This window comes from Chlorocebus sabaeus, chromosome 12 (assembly GCF_047675955.1).
Source record: "Chlorocebus sabaeus isolate Y175 chromosome 12, mChlSab1.0.hap1, whole genome shotgun sequence".
NCBI lineage: Eukaryota > Metazoa > Chordata > Mammalia > Primates > Cercopithecidae > Chlorocebus > Chlorocebus sabaeus.
Window position 1 is genome coordinate 63,270,338 of NC_132915.1, and position 20,787 is coordinate 63,291,124.

Sequence of the window (20,787 nt, forward strand, 5' to 3'; positions counted from 1 at the left end):
TCAGCCTTTCAGTACCCGAATTTACTGCTTGGAGCTGTGAAAAGCTGATTACCTTGGCAACGGCTCTGTACCAGCCCTCCCCGGCTTCCAGCGCCTGGTTGTCAAGACAACCTTTGCTTTTCGGGTGCCAAAGAGCTTTCCCCACGCCATTCCCTGAGTTTGCACGTGTTCCAGGGTAGGTCCATTCCCATTGATACATCATTAGAAGGCTCCGTGAGTTACCATAAACTTTTGGAGTCTTCTAAAGTTCAGTTGATTAAGTAACTTGCCCAAGGTCACCCAGCACTATAGGGACAGAAATGGGACTTGAACTCAGGTTGTCTGATTCAAGAGACGGAGCTCTTCTATTCTCACGGAACTTTGCTATTCTGCCTTCCCCTCTGAAAGGCCCTGGCCCAAGGCAGCCCATGTTCCACATCATTCCTCCCCACCTCCCATACCCAAACAAGAAAGGAGGCATCAGAGAGGGAGGGATCACAGCTTTATTGTCTAGATGTGACCTGAGGGATGTCTCTTTCACAGTACCCCACCCAACCTTTCACTTGGCTCCTGAAGAGAAGCAAGGCTGACTCAAAGGGGTAGGGTTCTAGAGATGACATTGACAGAGGGGACACATGAGGAGATGATAGTGGTTACTGGAGGAAGAACACTTTAGTAGATGCTGCTGGAATTGGCTGGGGAGGAGATGCCTTCCCTTTACAGTGAGGTAGGTGTAACATCAAAAGAAACTTTGGTTTTAAGTCTACATGGCATGGGAGGTGTGGTTCCCTCCCAGGGCTGGGTCCCAGAGTGGGCAGCCGGAAAGAATCAAAGCAGGGGGACTCCTCCCCACTCAGCAATGGGGCTGGGACTCTTAGTTTCAAGTAGGACCTCTCAGGGGAAGGTGCTGGAAGGGGGCCCTGTAGAGGGTGGGGGTGCAGGGTTGGTTGGACCCTGGGAAGCTGGCACAGGCTGGCGGCGGGCAAAGAGGACACCTGGCAAAGGGGTGAGGAGATGGTAGAGGGCAAAAACAAGCAGGAGGGGGTAGGATATGGAAACAGAAGAGGGGAACAAAAGTAAGTGTTCTGGTTGCTAGAACACTACACACGTACCCCTGCCACAAACCAATGAGGACAAGCTCCTTGGGTCAGTAAGAGACTCCATTGCTAATGTAGATACCCTCAAACAGGTAAACAATAATATTTATGCTGATACATAGGCCCATGACAAGGCAGACATCCCCTGGTACTCATGCCAGAGAGGTCATGCCTTGGATCCCATGCCATGTAGGCACCCCCTTTAACCCATGCCAGTCTAGCAATCCCCTGAACCCCATGTTACCCATGCAAGTTTAGATATCCCTGAACTTCATGCTAGTAGATGAAGTCTAAAATCCCCATGCCAGCCTAAATACCCCTGACCCCATGCCAGTGTAGACAGCCTGCAGTACCCATACCAGTGTAGACCACCCCGTTGATCTCTAGGGCCATGTTGATACTGCTGATGCCACTGCCTGCCAGATTAAGAGGCCCATCCAGCCGCTCTTCTGTCCAGGAGGGGGCAGAGGAATCACATTTTGGAGAATCAGACTTCAGACTTATTAATAGAATTTCCCCCCTCCATCCCTGTAGACAGCCCCCATTCCACTTCAGCCCCACAGGTATACTCACACAATTGTCTATAAAGGAATCTGTCTGCCCCGTCTCTAACACCTATCAGGTGATGGGTCAATCCTCCCTCAGTGTACAGTCCCAAAGCCCCCTCACAACAAACCCCTCCTCACCCCTCAGGGGAACCTTGCCACGGGGCAGGAAACTGGGGGGCATGCCAGGTCGAGGTGGGTCCATGGGCCCCATCAGCACAGCTCTCTTTTCTGGGGGCTCCTCTGGTGCCAGTTTCTCCCGTGTAGGTCCCAATGCCAGGCCCACAGGCAGTGCCAGGCGAGGGGTTGGAATTCCACTCTCCTCTGGAAGAACAGGTTATTCAGCTCCCCTGGCCAAACCAACCCATCTCTGCATTTGGTTCTCCCCCAGGCCTGGGACCAAAAGAGGTAACTCAAGCTCATGTACCAATCTCTCATCCTTCATTCCATCTATCTTCCCATCCTCAGTCTGGAAGCGCTGAAGCTTTTCTCTAGAGCCCAAAGGATCAATGTACATGTCTAGAGAATTTGGGGGTTGTTTTCGACTGTTGGTTATTAAATAATCCAGGTCACAAGAGGCACAAACTATATGCAAATAGGAGCACTGGGTGGATAGGTGTGGAATGGAGCTGCTGTGATTAAAGGACCTTTTCCTGGCTGGGCGCGGTGGCTAAGCCTGTAATCCCAACACTTTGGGAGGCCGAGGCGAGCGGATCACGTGGTCAGGAGATCGAGACCATCCTGGCTAACATGGTGAAACCCCATCTCTACTAAAAATACAAAAAAAAAAAAAAAAAAAAAAAATTAGCCGGGCGTGGTGGCGGGCGCCTGTAGTCCCAGCTACTCGGGAGGCTGAGGCAGGAGAATCGTTTGAACCCGGGAGGCGGAGGTTGCGGTGAGCTGAGATAGCGCCACTGCACTCCAGCTTGGGCGACGGAACGAGACGCCGTCTCAAAAAAAAAAAAAAAAAAAAAAAAAAAGGACCTTTTCCTGGACTTCAGCCCCCACACCTCAGTAACCCATACCCCAAAGCGCTCATTTGACCCCAAACCTCAGGACCCCTAAACCTTTGTGACCCCCAAACTTCAGAGGCCCGTCAGACCTTACTGCTCCCAGACCTCAGTCCCCACATTTTAATGGTTGCTATATCTTAGCGCCCACCTAAACCTCAGAGACCCTTAAACCTCCACCATTCTCCCCTCGCACCTTTCTTAATAGGGCTTGGACTCAACTGAGCGCATGCGTGCGCTGGCAGGCCGGAGGCGGAACCCTGGGCGGGGCCGGGGCTGGATGGGGTCGCCCGAGGGGCGGGGCCGGCACCCAAGGCAGGGCCCAGAGCGCCCCGAGGGGGCGGCCCTGCCAAGCCAAAGAGTGGAGTAGCGGTGTAAGCCTGGCGACGGCCTTCGCGCCGATTGCTGTCTATGGCGGCCTGGAGCTCCCCTGGGGAGCTGAGCGCTCGAGTCTCGCACTCGTACGGGTACAAGTACTTCATGTACCTAGGGGCGGACAGCGGGCGGTGAGTGTGTGGGAGTGTCTGGGCCCAGCTGGTCAAGTCCCACACCCGGACGCCCGCCCGGGGACCCTCCCCTCCCCGCCCCAGCCCGACCCCGTGCCCCCTTCCCTTCCGCTAGCGCCCCTGGCCTCACTGGGTGCGTAGAGTGAAGGCGGCCGAGGTGATGGTGGTGGGTAGGCTGAGGCCGCGCGTGACTTCCCGCCACACTTTGCGGTTGATGACTTCCACCAGGCCGCCCTTGGCGGTCACCAGACGAAACAGAGCGTACAGGTCCAGCACCTGCTTCGCCATGATGGGCACGCGGTTCACTGGCGTCCCTGGTGGGGAGCGGGCTGCAGTCAGGACACTGAGACTAAGACCCTGTCTACAGCATCCCCGGGGACTGATACGGGGCTGGAGCCCCGGGGAGGGCGGGAAAGAGGGAGACTTGGGCAGAGCCCACGGAACCCCAGAACCTCTATTTTAGCAGGAAGGACAGGAGGCTAGCACAGGGGTGGGCAAAGTTCTGTAAAAGGCCAGATGGCTAAATGATCTCTGTCACAACTACTCAATGCTGTCATTGTAGCCTAAAGGCGGCCATAGAGAATACCTAAAGGAATGGATGCGGCTGTGTTCCAATAATATAGACTCTGAAATTCGAATTTCACCAGTCTGGAGATGTTATTCATCTTTTAATTTTGTCCCCCAACTATTTAAATAAGTAAAAACCATTCTTATCTTGCAGGCAGCTGGGTTTGGCCTGCAAACTTTAGTTTGCTGTCCCCTGGGGTAGACCGCGGGAAGGACTTCCGGACAGTGCTGAAGAGCCGGCCTCCCCTAAGCAGCAGCCCCCGGGTGGCTGCCCAAGGCTGGGGGATGACGGGCGGGAGAAGAATCAGCTCCCGCCTCAGCCCGCCGACTCCGCAGCCCGCGCCGCCCCCGCCGGCCAGTCCTGACAAAGGGGCCTGTCTGCGCTGAGCGATGGGCCCCAGTTAATTCCTTACCGATCCCGTCCCCTTCCGCCGCGCCTTTGGACCCGAACAATTAGCTGCGGCCTGATTAATGGGGGAAAATTATCGGCCCCGCGGGACCCCCTCCCCCTGCAACTGGAGCGATGGGAGGCAGGGACCGAAGGGAGGCAGAGCTAGTGGGGAGGGGCTGGCAGGCAATGCTGAGATCGGTTCACAGCCGCTACCCCAGTGGAGGGGAGGCCTCGAGGAAGGGCCAGAGAGGGGACACTGGAACCAGAATGGGCCTCCCTGGGAACCAAAAGGACTTAGGGCCCTACTGAGGGTCCCAGGGAAGCAAGGGACCCGAAAGGGGTGCTGGGGCTAGGGCGAGGGCCGGGGCGGGAAGTGGGCCAGCAGCTGCACTAAAAGGGGGGGGGGGACAGTGCAGCCAGTTAATTAGCGGCTTATCAGGTTGCGCTCTGAGTGAGTTAATTAGCTTTGTAGAGAGAGATAATGAGTCAGTGTTCCGTCCCATGAATCTGGGGAGAAGCTGAAGTGATGGACTGCCACCCACCCTGATGCCCTCCTAGACCCTTCTTGCGTTCTCCTCCAGCTCTGACATTCCTGGAAAGGAATTTCTCCTCCTGCACAGCCTCAACTCACATAGTCCCCAGCCCGCCCCTTGGGAAGTCCTTCCTCCAGTCTAATCCTAGTCCTTCCTGCTGTAGAGTACATGAGATGCACCCTGCCTTAATCAAGGGAAAACAGGAAAGACATGACTGGAGGAAGGACCCTTGACAGAGAACCAAGGCATTTTCAGCCCTCTGATTCTGGGACCCTCCCACCCCAGGCCAGCCTCCCATCAGTTCCCCCTCCCACCCTCCCAATTGATCCCACACTCATTAACCTGCCAGTGGGCTGGCCGCTAATTAATCCTGGGGTGGAGGAGGGGGGCAGGGTCAGAGGTTAAAGACGCTATTGAGGGCCCAAAGGACAGGTGCTGCCAAGCTCAGGCCTCTGCAGGGAGAACCCAACCGGGTTTCCTCAAACGTGGTAAGGGGGCAATTCCAGGGCCCTTCCCCCACATCATGCCACTCACCCCTCTTTTGCATGAAGCTAAACAGGTCATCCAGAAATTCCTTCCTCTTGGGGTCTGCATCGAGCTCATACAGCTGGGGAAGGATTGGGGTCATTCTACAGCTCTGCTGACCCCCCTCCCTCCCTAGACCCCAATTCAGGTTGTACCCTGAACAAGGGTCCCTAGCTGAAGGAGTCAGTAGGATCTCAATGTGGACTCCCTGGCATTAGCATTAGGCTCTCTCCGCCTAGGGGCAGGCAGAGGTGCCTTTCCTAGTACATACAGAGACTGGTACTGGTAGTGGTGCCCTAGGCCGTTCAAACCACCCATCTAGGGAGTAAGGGAAGAGAGGAACAGGATGGAGCTTGGAGGCTCAGCCTGCCCTCTGGGGCCCAGTCTTCCCCCACCCTCATGGGAAATTTAGAGCCCCAGGAAGGAAGCTAGGCTGGGGTTGTATTCCAGACTGAGGAGACAAACATATATCTGATGCTCTGATTCATTCATGCAAGGACTTCATGCTGTTCACATCCCTGTATGCCAGGGCTGGGGGTGAGTGAATGGCAGAGACGCTTCTAACCCACCCCTCAGGCAGGGTGATGCTCAGAAGCTCCTGGGTTGACACCCAGTGCCCTTCAGCTCATCTTCTGGTCTGATTTCGTTTCAGAGGCAGTTACCCTGCCTACTACGGAAGCTGCTATAGAGGCAGTGGCCCTGTGGGGTCAGAATTTGAAGGATCCACAGACCAGCTCAACTCTTCCTGGTAATCTGGAGTCCCACCTCCTGTATCAACTCCCGAATACCAGCCAAGGGAACCACCCCTAGAGTCACTGACCCAGAGTAACAGTCCTTGAGTAACACCTATAGATAATATTCCATCACACCATCCCCATAAGAATACTCAGAATAAAAAACAAACAAAATACCCATGAGTAATAAGCCCCAGATCCACCTTTAGAGCCACATTCCCACAAAAACTGAGCCCTAAGTCTTAGATGGATACCCACAAATAATACATACACTCTCCAAGTAATAACCCCTAGAATTATACCTAGGAGAAACAGTCTCTAGAGCCATATATCCAGAACAGAGCCCTGAGTAACACTCAGTTTTACACTAATGCCAGAGTACTACTCACAGATTAACACTTTTCGAATATACTCAGACCAACATCCTATAAGTTAACACCACCAGAATGGCACACCTGGAGTCACAGCCCTGTGTAACACCTTCGTAGTGACAGCCTTGAGTAGTGTCCTTAGAATAACACCCAGAGGGGTTCTCCAGGGAGAAAGAACCTCAGATTAAGGCCCTGTGAATGAAGTCTTGTCATTCTGAGTTGCAGAGGAGCCCTATAGTCATACTGTGGCTGTAGTGGCTATCACAGGCTGGGAACTATCATCCATGGAACTCAGGCCAGGGAGAAGATTTGCATGGGGCTGGGGTTAGGGGGATGTGACAGGAAAGAAAGGAGAGGTGTATCAACCTGCCAAGGGAGTGATAACCTCCATTCTGCTTCTGAAGACAGAGGAAGCAACTGGGACACCCCCACTGGTCCCTGGAATATGACCTTGTGACTTGATGTTTGAGAAGGTAGGTAGGGTGGTAGGTAGGAATCCCCAGCCCCCAGACTGCCTTCCCTACACCTGGCTGGGCATGGTGGCTCATGCCTGTAATCTCAGCACTTTGGGAAGCCGAGGTGGGAGGATCAGTTGAGCTCAAGAGTTCAAGACCAGCCTGGGCAATACAAGGAGACCCTGTCTTTACAAAAGAAATTTAAAAAAATTAGCCAGGCATCTGTCTTTCCCTCCCTGTCACTATCCTCCAATCTTCCCTCTGTCTTTCTCTAGGTCTCCGTGTCTCTGTGTCTCTTTTCATCTTGCAGAGAGTGGTGCAGTTGGGTGGGCTGCTATCACCTGGCTCGGTTTTCGCCAGAAGAGGGAGATAGGGGAGAGGCCCGGACATCGAGGGCATAGGTCCTACCTGCTTGAATTGTTCCTCGTAGGTCCACTCGTGGGGATGGAGTCCAGGGGGCTGGCTAGAAGGTGAGCTGGGGCCCTGGGCCCCTGGATGGTTCTCCTCAGCTGCCTCCTCCTCTGCCCTGGCTTCCTCCCCCTCCTCCTCATCTTCTTCAGCATCTTCCTCTTCCTCAGTCCCAACCTCCCCCAAGGCCCCCTCAGGGGCCTGTAGGGTCCGGTGGTCAGGCAGGGGAGGCCCGGGTGGCAGCAGCGAGCGTGCAGGGGCCAATGGCCCCACCCCCTGGGCCAGCCGAGCTGCCTGCTGCTTCTGCAGGGCCTCCATGACAGCTTCCAGGCGCAGTCCCCCAGCTGAGGGGGGCCCTGGTACCAGGCGGGACCCCGAGGAAAGGGCCGCCTGTGGGGGAGGGAATTATGGGTGCTGGGCCCTGCTGCCCCCATAGCCCCCAACACAGGGGGAGGTGGTCATGGATTCAGGGAAGTGCAGGAGTCACAAGGAAACAGGCAGAAAGATGGCTTTCCCAGAGGTGAACAGAAACAGGACCAGACCCCGGGAATCAGAAATGGCCATTGACTGAGGACTGGAAGAGTGAGCAGATCAGAGAGGGTGACAGGGACCAAGAGACATCGGGAAATGGTGAAGGGAGGGAGAGAGAAAGAAAAGGAGAAGGGGGAATGTCCGACAGAGACAATGACAGGAAGATGTGAAAATAGAGATGGCACAGGGTGACAAGGAGAGAAAGAAGTGGGGTGACACAGAGACTGAGAGGGACCAAGATGCAGAGAGGCAGAAATATCAGGCAGAGACAGGGTAGAGAGACAGAGATGGAGAGAGATAGAATATTGGGTAGAGAGACAGGGAGGGTAAGAGAGGTAGAGGAGCAAGAGATAAAAGACCTAAGTGACAGGTAACTCAGAGACGGACAGAAACGGAGACACAGAGGCGGAGATAGACAAATAGTGAGGCAGGTGTTGAGAGACAGGAAAAGACCAAGACAGCAGGAAGCAGACAGAAAAGAGAAATTAGAAAGAGATAGTGAAATAGAGAGGGACCGACTGAGACAGGACGGGGAAAACAGCCGGAGAGAGGGGCAGAGGACAGGGACCAAGGAGTCGCCGGGATGGAGGGCGGTGGGGCAGAGCCTGGGACGGGCACGGGACCGGATGGGCAGGAGGCGGCGGAGTCGCGACGCCCCGCTCCCTCGCTCCGGGGGCCCCGCGGCCGCACTCACCTGCCTGGCGTGGCCCGCTGCCCCCGGCGTCTCCACGGCGCTGCCTTTGCTCTGCCCGCCTCCCTGGCGGCCCTGGCCTCGGCTGGGTCCCCGCGGTGCGCTCCCGCCGCCCTGTGCTCCTCTGGCCGCTGTGCGCTCACTCGCCGCGTTGCTTGCGGCGGCCGCGGGGGCGGGACCCGAGCCGGACAGGGCGGGCGGGGCGCATGGGGAGAGGCCCCTGTGGGCTCTGCCGCTCTCAGCCGCCCAACAGGTGTCTCCCACCTTCCTTCCAGCCAGCTTCGGGGGCAGGGGGCGCTGGAGAGCTGCAGGGGAATCGTGCGAAAGTGAGGGCTCCACCGCCACCGGACTCTGGACCAGAGCCCCGCCCAGCCTCACAAGTCGTGCCCCGACACCCACACTCAGCACTGGACTTCCACACACAAACAGCCGCGTCCACATACCAACGCACCTTGTCACAAGTTCAGGCGCGCAGCTGCCCAGTCTCACACGTTCGGTGACATGGTCACCACAGTGCCAACGGCCTGGGCAGGCTGCGATCAGGAGGGGAATCCCTCTGCAAGATGCTTGGGTGTGCGTGGAGGGTCTGGTCAGAATAGAAGTTTCTCCCCTTGCCTTGACCACCCCTGCCCTGCCCACGCGCTGTCCCCAACTGCAGGCATGCTGCGGTTTGCACACATGCATGCACACGGTGGTGGACCCACAAGGATGCACTCACACACACTCAGAGGTCTTTAAGCTGACTGAACACTCACCGCATGCAGATACACAGCCACACACAGGTTTTGTCTCTTTTGACATTCTATTAGGGACATTATCTTTTCTTTTTCTTTTTTTTTTGAGACAGAGTGTTACTCTGTCACCCAGGCTGGAGTGCAGTGGTGCAATCTGGGCTCACTGCAGCCTCTGCCTCCCAGGTTCAAGTGATTCTCCTGCCTCGGCCTCCTGAATAGCTGGGATTAGCTGGGATTACAGGCACCCAACACCAGGCCCGGCTAATTTTTCTCTTTTTAGTAGAGATGGGGTTTCACCATTTTGGCTAGGCTGGTCTTGAACTCCTGACCTCAAGTGATCCACCCACCTCAGCCACCCAAAGTGCTGGGAATACAGGCGTGAGCTACCGTGCTCAGCCTGTATTGTGAAAATTTTGAAACACAGACAAGTGAATAGTGTAATGAACCTGTGGTACTCATCATAGGTTTGTTTCAACAGTGAACAGCACTTCACCCATGTTCACACACATTCTCCACCCATGTGTGCCTGACTCCCACGTGTATCTCCAGACCCCCTCAGCCCACTGCTTTACGCCCTCCCCCTAACTATTCCCAAGATGCTGAAATGCCATTCCTTATTTGGGGGTTCTGAGTGGCAGGCTTCTCAGAATTTCTGCTCTGAACAGCCTGAACCCCACTGCTCCCAGGCATCCTCATACTTCCTATTTCTTCCTGTGCCCAAGGGGACCACCTACCAAAGCGAGGTGAGGTGATGCCAAGTGTGTAAGTGAACAGCAGGTGTCTGTAGGGGTGACACCTGCATAGGTATGAAACTGTGGCACCAGGGACTGTCTTCTGACCTCACACCCAGAAGGCAGGAATCCTGACGCGACCTTTGTGTCCTCCCTCCTCCCTTGTCCTCCCCCAATCAGTCCACTTCTCTCAGCCTCAGCTTGCTCTGGCTCAAACCACCAGCTCTTCTGACCAGGATCCCATGGTGGGTGCCTCCTCCCTGCTCTCCCTGCCTCCAGCCACCACCCTTCTCTGCGCAGCTCCTACTGCAGCACTAAGTCCTGGTTCCCTATGGCCCATTCCTGGCCATGCTGAGGCTCAGCCCCATTCATACCTTTGGCTGCCCCAGTGTCCTCCACCTCAGATTTCAGACCTCTGAGCCCATCAGAACCCCCCAGCCTCCAGAAGCTCCTGTTGGTACTGATGCCTCCTCCCCTGTGGCTTTGTTTGGTGTGAGTATCCTGGGGCAGAGCCAAGCCTCCTCCTCTGCCCAGCCCTCCCTGATGCTGGGAGGGGAGAATCAGTGAATGTGCCAGGCAGACAGACATGCCCCGGAAGTCTACTGGAAGACTGGAGAGCAGAGGGTAGCGATCCACAGAACCCTTGTGCCCTGCTTGCTCCCTTTCCCCCACCACAGCTTCCCCTGGCTGTTCAGAGAAGGTGCATGGACAAAGGTAGGTGGTCAGAGTCTTCCTGGAAAGGTAGGAATTGGCTTGGGGAAATTCCAGTTCTGAGTGTTTGGAGAGTGCTTTGTAGGGTTTGGGTTGACGGGCAAGGGACTGGGCAGTCACTCCCCCAGCTCCCAAATCAATCAAGCGAAGTTAATCCACTTTTGGGGTCTGGGCCAGGAGGGCTACAACTGGGAAGGGCTGAGGGGAAGGAATACGCTTGACTGGGACTTGGTTTATCTCTCTTCGTCTGTGAAAAGGAAAGGCTGCCTCTCACACCCACAGTCTGGTCCTATACCTCACAGAGACAGAGACAGACCTAGACCTTCAGAGACCCATGCTTCATTCATCCAACACATATTTATTATTATTTTTTTTTTGCCAGGCACTGTTGGACACAGGAGCAAATAAAACAAAGTCCTTATTATAATGGTACAATTCTAAGTGGGGGAAATATACAGTGTGTCAGATAGTGATAAATACCATGCAGAAAAATGTAGCTGCATTGGGGGGAACAGAAGGGGGGCATTAGTTACCTATTGCTGTGTGACAAATCACCCCATAATTTAGCAGCTTAAAACAAAAAACATTTATTTTCTCACAATTCTGTGGGTCTGGATGGTTCTGACTCATTGTCCTCTAAGGTGCTGTAGTAAAAAGGTTGGCCAGGGCTGCAGTCATCTGAAGGTTTGACTGGGACTGGAGGATCTACTTCCAAGATGGCTCACTTGCATGGCCCTTGTCAGGGGGCCTGTTTCCCTGCAATGTGGGCCTCTCCATAGGATTGGTTGTATGTTCTCTCAACATGGCAGTTGGTTTCCCCCAGAATGATCCAAGAGAGACTCTTTAGGCAGCAATGCTTTTTATGGCCTAGTCCTAGAAGTCACACACTGTTATCTCTGCCACATTATTTGTGAAAGTACATGATTGAGTCTAGCCCACTTAAGGGGAAGGAATTTAGGCTTCACCTCTTGAAGGACAGAGCATCAAAAATTTTGTGAAGGTATTTAAAATCACCATGCAAGAGATAATATTATGTAAGTGTTGAAGAACTCAGTGAGCAGGAATTGAAGGAGGGGAGGAAGAGAGCTATGGCTATGTGGATACCTTGGGACGAGCACTGCGGTCAGAATAGCAGGTGCAAATATCCTGGGACAGAATTTTGCTTGATGTGTTGGAAGAAAAGCAAGGAGGCCACTGGGTCGGAATAGGGGGACTAAAGGGGTGAGTGGTTGGAATGTCTGATCAGAGGAAACATGGGCCTTGGAGTAGGCCCTTGTAAGGAGTGAAAGGACAGAATGAGATGGAAAACCATTGGATATGTCTCGGCAGAGAGTGAAAGTCTGACTGGCTGCTGCAAGGAGAACCCTCCACACAGGATGCATGTGTGATCAGTTAAGGGACCACTGCAATAGTCTATAGGCAACAGATGATGGTGTCTTAGACCAGGGTGGGGGCAGTGGAGGTGAGAAGACACGGTTAGAGTCTGGATATATTCTGCAGACAAAAACAGTATTTGATGATGGATCGCATCTGGGACGTGAAACAGACGTGTCCAAAATGACTCTGGGCAGCTGGGTAAATGTAGGTGCCCTTAATTCAGAGAGTAAAGACTACAAGATGATGGTGGTGTGGGGTTGGGAAATAATTTGGTTTGCTTTGGATATCTCAAATCTGAGATACCTATTAGACAGTCAAGTGGAGATGTTGAATAGAGATGAAGGCAGTAAGATTTCCAACTCCGGTGCTCAGGGAAGAGATTTAGGCTGAGACAGAAATTTAGAAGTCAAGATATATAGATGGTAAAGTCACAGAATCACCTGGGAAGGGGTGTAAACAGAGAAGAGGTTTGAGGACTAAGCCCAAGAAAGTCAGAGAATGAGGAGATAGGAATCCAGTAGCTGGGTGCAGTGGCTCACACCTGTAATCCCAGCACTTTGTAAGGCCAAGCGGGCAGATCACTTGAAGTCAGGAGTTTGAGACCAGCCTGGTCAATGTGGTGAAACTCTGTCTCTACTAAAAAAAAAAAAAAAAAAAAAAAAAAAATCCAGCAAAGGAGGCAATTAAGGAAGAGTAGTGTCCCAGAAGCTAAGAGTGCCTTCAGAGTGATTACCTGTGTCAAATGAAAGCTGAGAATTATGAAATGACCAACAGATTTAGCAGCAGAGATTAGGAGGGGCCTGGGAGCCTAGCCCTTTGTGGACGTTTGGGAGGAATGACAGGGCAAGCTGGGTCATCCCTGACATGTGGACTCTGAGCCTAGAGGCAAAGCTGGGTTACAGAGTAGGAATCCCCCAAGGAGGCATGGCTTTGCAACCTGGGGTCAATGGAGAGGAGCCAGCCAGAGCCTACTATGCCTGACACGGTGGTAATGGGGGTGAAGAGTCCGGGTCAGGATGGCCAACTTACCTGGACTCCACATTCAGTTGTTGTTTCTAAATGCAGTTATACATATAGTCTTTCAGATTTGTGTTCATTAAAATCTTAAAATATCTAATTTTTATAACCATGTTTCTTCCATTTTTAAAGTACCAGGAATCCTGAGAAGCAGGAGTGATCTATGCCTTACCCTCAGAACACGGCCAGGATGAGGGTGAGGCATACTTGGTGTGTAGGATGCAGAAGTTAAGGCAAGAGCAAGGTCTCTGGGAATGAATGCACTTTAGGCACCTCTCTTGCCTTACCTGAATCCTGGCCCTACCTACCTCACATACTGCCAGGTAGTGTGCCTGCCTTTCACTGTGGGAGCCTCCACATTAGTGGTGGGTCCTGGAGAAGGTAGACCATAGACTGGAGGAACTCCTGTTCTGGGTGGGGGCAGATACCACGCTGGGAGCCCCGGAAAAAAAGCCAACTGAGAACAACTATGCCTTTCAGCTAAAAAGTGGATGCACACTGCCATCCTGTGGCCATCCAGGGGAAGATTCTTAGGACTCTTCCCAGGATCCCACCGGCAGAGGTAAGGCCAAGACACACTCCAGGTCACCCTGCCCTGAATTTCTCAAATTGTGGCATTCACAGCTGTGTTGGAGAGAATCATTGAACAGGCTGATCTCTGGCAATGGAGCTCAATAGTCTGAGCTACTGACTCAAAGAGTGTCTTAGGTGATTCTAAGGCACACTCAAGTATATAGTCCCTACTAGTCAAAAGCCACTGTCTTGTCAGGCACAGTGGCTTGTTTCTGTTATCCCAGTTACTCTGGAGACTGAGGGAAGATCACTTGAGGCCAGGAGCTGGAGATCAGCTGGGGCAACATAGCAAGACCCCATCTCTAAAAAAAACTTAAAAAGCTAACCAGGCATGGTGGCATTTGCCTATAGTCCCAGCTACTCATAAGGCTAAGGCAGGAAGATTGTTTGGGACCACGAGTTCAAGGCTGCAGGGAGCTATGATCATGTCGCTGTGCCACTCTCCAGCCTGGGCAACAGAGGAGACCCCATCTCTTAAAACAAAAAAACAAAAAAACCCATGAATCACACAGCAAGAGAGAGATCTTCCTGAGGTCCCCAGGAGTCAGAGGCTTTTTCCAGCTGCTCAGACACACAAAAAGATGGAACAGATCAACAAATCTTTATTAACAGAAACAGACAGATGGACAGAGAATGCAGCAGGGGCTGTCTGAAAACTGTGATATGTGTGTGTGTGTTGTGTGTGTGTAAAAGGCCTTCTCCAGGCCAGGAAGGGCCCCTTGGAATCAGGCCCACCTGTCTAGATCCCCTCCTCAGTGGCAGGTCCTGGGCTGAAACCAGCTTCTGCATCATATCCCCAAAGGAAGAATGGGGGCCTTTCTGGAATGGAAGATGCTGACTTCAAGCATTCTTCACATTACTCTGGTTCCCCAGCTGAGCTTGGTTGCTGAGGGGGTTGGGGACAAGCCACAGGGGCACTTGCATAGCAGGGGAGTAGAATGGGGATAAGGCATATGGTGAGGACAGGGAAGAAGGGGAAGGGCATCATAGCTGTGGGTGAAGGGGGCCTCCAAAAGGCAGCTCCTCTTCCCCCTCATCCCCTCAAATTGCTGCTGGGTTGAGGAGTCAGACTGAGGCAGTATAATACCCTCCCCCATCCTTAACTCCAGAACCCCCCAGTTTGGTGGGGAGGGGGTGGGAAGCTGTGGAGCTCTGGAAAGGCCTGAGTTAGTGAGTCAAGCTTGTGATGTGTGTGTTTGAACACAACTGGCTCCCTTGGTATACCAGGGGCTCCCTATCCAGATGGGTATGAGTGCATGGTTCTACTGTACACACAGGTCTCAGTATCTATATGTGTCTCATTAGTTCCCATGGTTCTCTGTGTTTGGATACATAAGCATGGATATCCCTGCTCATACAGCAGGAACTCAGGATCTGCATGGTGTATGTCCCTGTCTGTAAACATGGGCTCCAGAAAGTGGATATGTGCGGGCCTGCCCGCTCCTGTCCATCCACAGGTCTTCCTTCAGGCCTGGCTGGTCAAGGATCCTGGCCGAAGAGGTAGGTGGTGAGCTCAAGCCGGAGGCCCCGAGCATAGGAGCGAAGAGTATAGAAGAGGGTGAGGAAGTCCTGGGTGCTGAAGACAGTGTCGGCCAGCGCGAAGGCCAGGGTGGATGGGATGACACCCCGGCCGTACTCCACCATCCATGTGTTTGGCCCCCACTCCACAGCTGTTGCCTCACCAGGCCCATGCACTACCGTCTCCCCTGGGGGACAGGGAGCACCCAAGTGAAGAGCCAGCTCTGCCTTGCCCTTCCATGGCTGCTGCTTTCCTGGCCCATGGACTAACTAGGGGTGGGGAATGGAGAGGGAGCTTCAGAAAAACAAAAGGCCCTACCTCACTGGGCTAGCCCATACGGCTACTCTTAAATGTTCTGTGGCATCATCTGACCCATGTCCTCTCTTGGGGGAAGCCATAGATGGCTACCTCGCTTGGCCATGGGCCCACTGTATGGAAGTCTGCACTCCCAAGCCTCACTCGAAACAAGCAGAAATTTAGCTAAACCTGGGCTGGGCTTGTAGCTAGGAAAGGGGTAGTTCCAGGACTTGTGAGGCTTTATCTGAAAAGTGTAGCTGTTCAACCACCATGCCTGCGATGCATACACCCAACCTCAAATATACGGGGAAGTCCAATGCTCTATTTCTTAAGCAAATTGTTGCACTATTAAAAAAAAAAAGATAACTGTCTGTATTGTCTTTTGGAGTATTGAGAGCATTTCTGATTACCCACTGTCTCCCCAACAGTTGTTGGAATATTGTCTGGGCAAAATTGTGCCTGGGCAGATAAAAATGAGACATGTTTAACAGGAAGTTGTTATGTTTTGTTTCCCCTTGACAGAGGAAAGCAAGAGTCCCTCAGCTCTGCCCCAACCAATCACCTGTGGCTTATGGGAGGGTGGAGGAAGGGAACCATGAGGAGGGCCCCCCAACACACTCCTTTTCCATGCCATGCTCCCCGCAATTGTGGGCACCCCCCGCGTGAAGGCACCCACTTCTCTGACAAAGCCTTCTTACCCACCTGGGTAGAAGACCTCACTTTTGGTGGTGCCCTCTCTCCACTGGTGGAAGGTGCCAGAGATGATGGTATCCGAGATCTCAGCCCAGTAGCGCCCTGAGTGACAATCGCATGGACACTCTCAGGGTATTCGCGCCATCGCACGGCCCAGCCAAACATCAGACAGGAGGGCATGGGCCCCTCTACAACCCCAGCCTCCCAGTCCGGCCCGCCGCTAGCACTGACCCGAGTGGCCGCGGGAGCCTAGGGCGGTGCCGAAGAGCAGCACATACTCGGACAGCGAGGCATGCAGAAGGCACATGGCGCCCATCCAGCCACCCGCATTCACGAACACCCACTGCAGCTCCTCGTCGGGCAGCACGTGGCCTGGGTGCAGCCGCCGCAGCTCCACGATCAGCCGAGAGAAGGCCAGCTCGTGGTCCAGCCCTGGCGGAGGCAGAGGGGCGGCGGAGTCAGGGCCGGCACCTGTCCTGGGTCCGGGGATGGCGCCTTCGGAACCCTAGGCTCCGCTCCCGGGCCGGCCGCTCCCCTCCCCGCCCTCTGCCCGCTCACCAGCGTACTGCCGCGCCAACTGCGCTATCTCTTCGCGCTGGAAGACGAAGCTCTGCGTACCCAGCCAGAGCCAGACGACCTGGGTCAGCACCGCTGCGACAGCCAGGAGCAGCGCGGCCCACGCCCACCGCCGGCCCACGGCCCACTGCATCCCGGCGGGCGGCCTAGCACGGCGCAACGCAGGAGCGAGCCAGGGTCTGAGGCTTTGCACTCACCGCCTCGGAGCCCGCCGGCTGCCCACGAAGCGCTCCCCCGCCACCGCCGTGGTACGGTTCGCCCTGACCAATCGGAGCGGCCAGTCACCTTGGCACCGCCCCTTCGGTCGAACCATTTCTTCGGGGGGAGCACGGAAGAGTGGGGCGGTGCCGCGCAACGGCGGCGAGGGGGCGGGGCTAAGTCGCCCAGCTGCGGATGGCAGGGTCTTCAGGCGAGGTCTGACCTAGCGCCACTCTACATACGGATAGGGGTGGGGGTAGTGAGACCCAGAATGGACTGGCTCGCCCGAGCTCACTGGCTGGTTGAAGCAGACGAACCCGGAAGTGGAGCCTTCTGGGACTCAACGATTGTTAGGGCCCTCCTTTACCAGGACTGAAGGGGAGGGGAGGCAGTTCAAGCTGGGAGCCCTAGGGTGGGCATTCCAGAGGCAGTGACACCTGAACTGTGTCTTTAAGAGCGCGCAGAGGGGGCACGCCCGTTCGCAGGGACCGGCCCCTAGAGCAAAGGCCCCCGAGGAGCGACAGCTTAGGGTCTTCAGGGGCCTACAATTCCTTCTCTGTTATGCAGCACAAAATGTGAGAGGAGGCCTTGTAAACCAGCTGAGGGTTATCAGCAGGGGAGGAAGGGGATTAGATTTTGCCACCGAGTGGCACAGGACTGCCGAGTGGAGGGGAGCAAGATGAGTCAGGGAGACCATGACCATGGGCCAGGGAAGAGGGAAGGTCTGTGTCAGTGGAGATGGAAGAAATAAATGAGCTTAACAACTCTGGAAATGAAGTTGGTAGGGCTTGATCTCTTCTTCCTGGAATACTCTTTCCCCCTTTACCCTATCCCCACCTTCCCCTTATTTGGCTAACATCCTTTGCATGTCTAGTGGGCAGTTGAGCGTCCAGGTCTGGAAGCTCAGCTCCAGTCTGGAGGTAGAGCTGGGAGTTGTCATTCATTCAGATATTTTGTTGGCACTTGTATGTGCCAAGTTCTGTAGTGACCATTAGGGATATGGGTAGAAACAATGGTCCCACTCCCCAGCTTAGGGATCTCACTGGAGAGTCTACAGAAAACCTCTAAGAATTGATAAAATCTCACAAGGAGAGAGAATAGAGTAAGATGAGGCTAAAGACAGAGCCCTGGAGATCACCAAAAGCAAAGGGTAGGCAGAGGAAGAAGAAAGCAAAAAGGAAAAGAAACAAAAAAGAGGCAGCATTGTGCAGTGATTAAGAAATAAACTCTGGAGCTGGACTGCCTGAGTTCAAAGCCTGGCTCCTGCTACCTGCTAGTTGTCTGATCTTGGGCAGGTTACTTAAAATCTCTGTAACTTAGTTTTCTTACCTGTAAAATTGAATGGACAAAAGTACCTACCTCGTAGTACATATCTTCATTGTGATGAGATTAGATGTGTTAATATTTGTAAAGCAGTTAGTGCCCCACATGGTGAGCATTTTACGTGATGGTTATATATATAAAACACAAAGGAACTGGAAAAGAGTACCCTCATACGTTTTTGACCTTAAAGAAGGAAACAGGCTGGGCGAAGTGGTTCATACCTGTAATCCCAACGCTTTGGGAGGCTGAGGCAGACGGAACACTTGAGTCCAGGTATTCGAGACCAGACTGGGCAACATGGTGAAACCCCAACTCTGCAAAAAGTACAAAAATTAGTCAGGAGTAGGTGCGCACACTTGTAGTCCCAGCTACTCAGGAGGCTGAAGTGCGAGGATCGCTTGAACCTGGGAAGTGGAGGTTGCAGTGAGCCAACAGAGCAATACCCTGCCTCAAAAAAATAAAAAAATAAAAAAAAAAGGGGCTGGCCGCAGTGGCATACGCCTGTAATCCCAGCACTTTGGGAGGCCAAGGCGGGCAGCCAGATTTCCTGAGCTCAGAAGTTCAAAACTACCCTGGGCAACATGGTGAAACCTTGTCTCTACTAAAATACAAAAAATTAGCCGGGCGTGGTGGCAGGTGCCTGTAGTCCCAGCTACTCAGGAGGCTGAAGCAGGAGAATCGCTTGAACCCAGAAGGTGGAGGTTGCAATAAGCCAAGATCATGCCACTATACTCCAGCCTGGGCAACAGAGGGAGACCCTGTCTCCAGAAAGAAAAAGAAAAAGGGGCCGGGCACAGTGGCTCACGCCTGTAATCCCAACACTTTGGGAGGCCGAGGCAGGTGGCCGAGGCACCTGAGGTCAGGGGTTTGAGACCAGCCTGACCAACATGGAAAAACCCTGTCTCTACTAAAAATACAAAATTAGCTGGGCGTGGTGGCATATGCTGGTAATCCCAGCTACTCGGGAGGCTGAGGCAGGACAATCACTTGAACACAGGAGGCGGAGGTTGTGGTGAGCCGAGATCGCGCCATTGCACTCCAACCTGGGTGTGAAAGAGCGAAACTCCATCTCAAACAAAACAGGCCGGGCGCAGTGGCTCACACCTGTAATCCCAGCCCTTTGGGAGGCCGAGGCAGGCGGATCACGAGGTCAGGAGTTTGAGACCAGCCTGACCAACATGGTGAAACCCCATCTCTACTAAAAAATACAAAAATTAGCCAAGCATGGTGGCGTGTGCCACTCACTTGGCCCAGATACTTGGGAGGCTGAGGCAGGAGAATCGTTTGAACCCAGGAGGTGGAGGTTGCAGTGAGCGGAGATTGTGCCATTGCATTCCTGCCTGGGCAACAGAGTGAGACTCTGTCTCAAAAGAGAAAAACAAACAAACAAAAACAACAGTGAGGAAAAAAAGAAAAAGCTGAGGCAAAATTAATATAGAGAGTTTATTTGGGCCAAGGTAGAGAGCAACTGCTCAGGACACACTTCCAAGTTGCCTTGGGGAGTGTTGATACAAGCATTTTTTATTTTTATTTTATAAGTGGTTTTTATTTTTATTTTGTATTTTCTTGGAGATGGATTCTTACTCTGTTGCCTAGGCTGGAGTGCAGTGGTGCGATCTTGGCTCACTGCAACCCCCGCCTTCCAGGTTCAAGCTATCCTCCTCCTTCAGCCTCCCGAGTAGCTGGGACCACAGGTGTGCGTCACCATGCGTGGCTAATTTTTGTATTTTTAGTGGAGACAGGTTTTTGCCATGTTGAGGCTGGTCTCTAACTCCTGACCTCAGGTGACCCACCCTCCTTGGCTTCCCAAAGTGTGGGATTACAGGTATGAGCCACTGTGCCCGGTCACTTTATTTTAACTTAATTTTTTTTTTTTTTTTTTGAGACGGAGTCTCCACTGTTGCCCAGGCTGGACCAGTGGCACAATCTCAGCTCACTGCAACCTCCACCTCCCGGTTCAAGCAATTCTCCTGCCTCAGCCTCCTGAGTAGCTGGAACTACAGGCGCCCGCCACCACATCCAGCTAATTTTTGTGTATTTTTAGTAGAGACAGGGTTTCACCAGGTTGGCCAGGCTGGTCTTGAACTCCTGACCTCATGATTCGCCCACCTCAACCTCCCAAATTGCTGGGATTACAGGCGTGAGCCACTGCGCCAGTCCCATGCTGTCACATTTTAATGCCTCTCTGGGCCTGATAATTAAAAGGGGCTGGCATTTCTCAGATAAAAAGTTTCTTTACTTTCTCAAGAGTGATGGAATGGGCCAAGCGCGGTGGCTCACACCTATAATCCCAGCCCTTTGGGAGGCTGAGGTGGCCGGATCACCTGAGGTTGGCAGTTCAAAACCAGCCTGACCAACATGGAGAAACCCCATCTGTACTGAAAACACAAAATTAGCCAGGCGTGGTGGCGCATACCTGTAATCCCAGCTACTCAGGAGGCTGAGGCTGGAGAATCGCTTGAACCTGGGAGGCGGAGGTTGCAGTGAGCTGAGATCATGCCATTGCACTCCAGCCTGGGCAACAAGAGCGAAACTCCGTCTGAAAAAAAAAAGAAAGTAATGGAATGAAGGGTTAACACAGTGAAGTATAATTGAGAGATTGAATAATATGATGGGAAATGATAATTAGACTTCTCAGTAGGGGTATGTGGCAGAGACAATGCTATACATTCACAAATTCATTTCCTCTTGCTCT

At 53.4% G+C, this 20,787-nt stretch overlaps 2 protein-coding genes across 3 annotated transcripts; both read right to left on the minus strand.

Moving 5' to 3' along the window:
• Positions 1-464: 464 nt before the first annotated feature.
• On the minus strand, positions 465-10,785 carry ARID3C (AT-rich interaction domain 3C). Its single transcript, XM_007968912.3, has 8 exons — positions 8,347-10,785; positions 7,122-7,511; positions 5,163-5,235; positions 3,268-3,451; positions 2,828-3,117; positions 1,763-1,945; positions 1,436-1,525; positions 465-974 (listed from the first exon to the last, which is right to left on the minus strand). Exons 1-8 carry the CDS (start codon positions 9,025-9,027, stop codon positions 874-876), a joined length of 1,992 nt encoding a protein of 663 aa, XP_007967103.2. The 5' UTR covers positions 9,028-10,785; the 3' UTR covers positions 465-873.
• Positions 10,786-14,070: 3,285 nt separating this feature from the next.
• Positions 14,071-16,823, minus strand: SIGMAR1 (sigma non-opioid intracellular receptor 1). Of its 2 annotated transcripts, none has more exons than XM_007968913.3 (4): positions 16,554-16,823; positions 16,227-16,427; positions 16,005-16,097; positions 14,071-15,192 (listed from the first exon to the last, which is right to left on the minus strand). In XM_007968913.3, the coding sequence occupies exons 1-4, from the start codon at positions 16,702-16,704 to the stop codon at positions 14,966-14,968; spliced, it is 672 nt and encodes a 223-aa protein (XP_007967104.1). In that variant the 5' UTR covers positions 16,705-16,823; the 3' UTR covers positions 14,071-14,965. The 2 variants fall into 2 exon arrangements, with proteins under 2 accessions (XP_007967104.1, XP_037854241.1); XM_037998313.2 differs by having other exon boundaries at positions 16,274-16,427; positions 16,554-16,794.
• Positions 16,824-20,787: the final 3,964 nt, after the last annotated feature.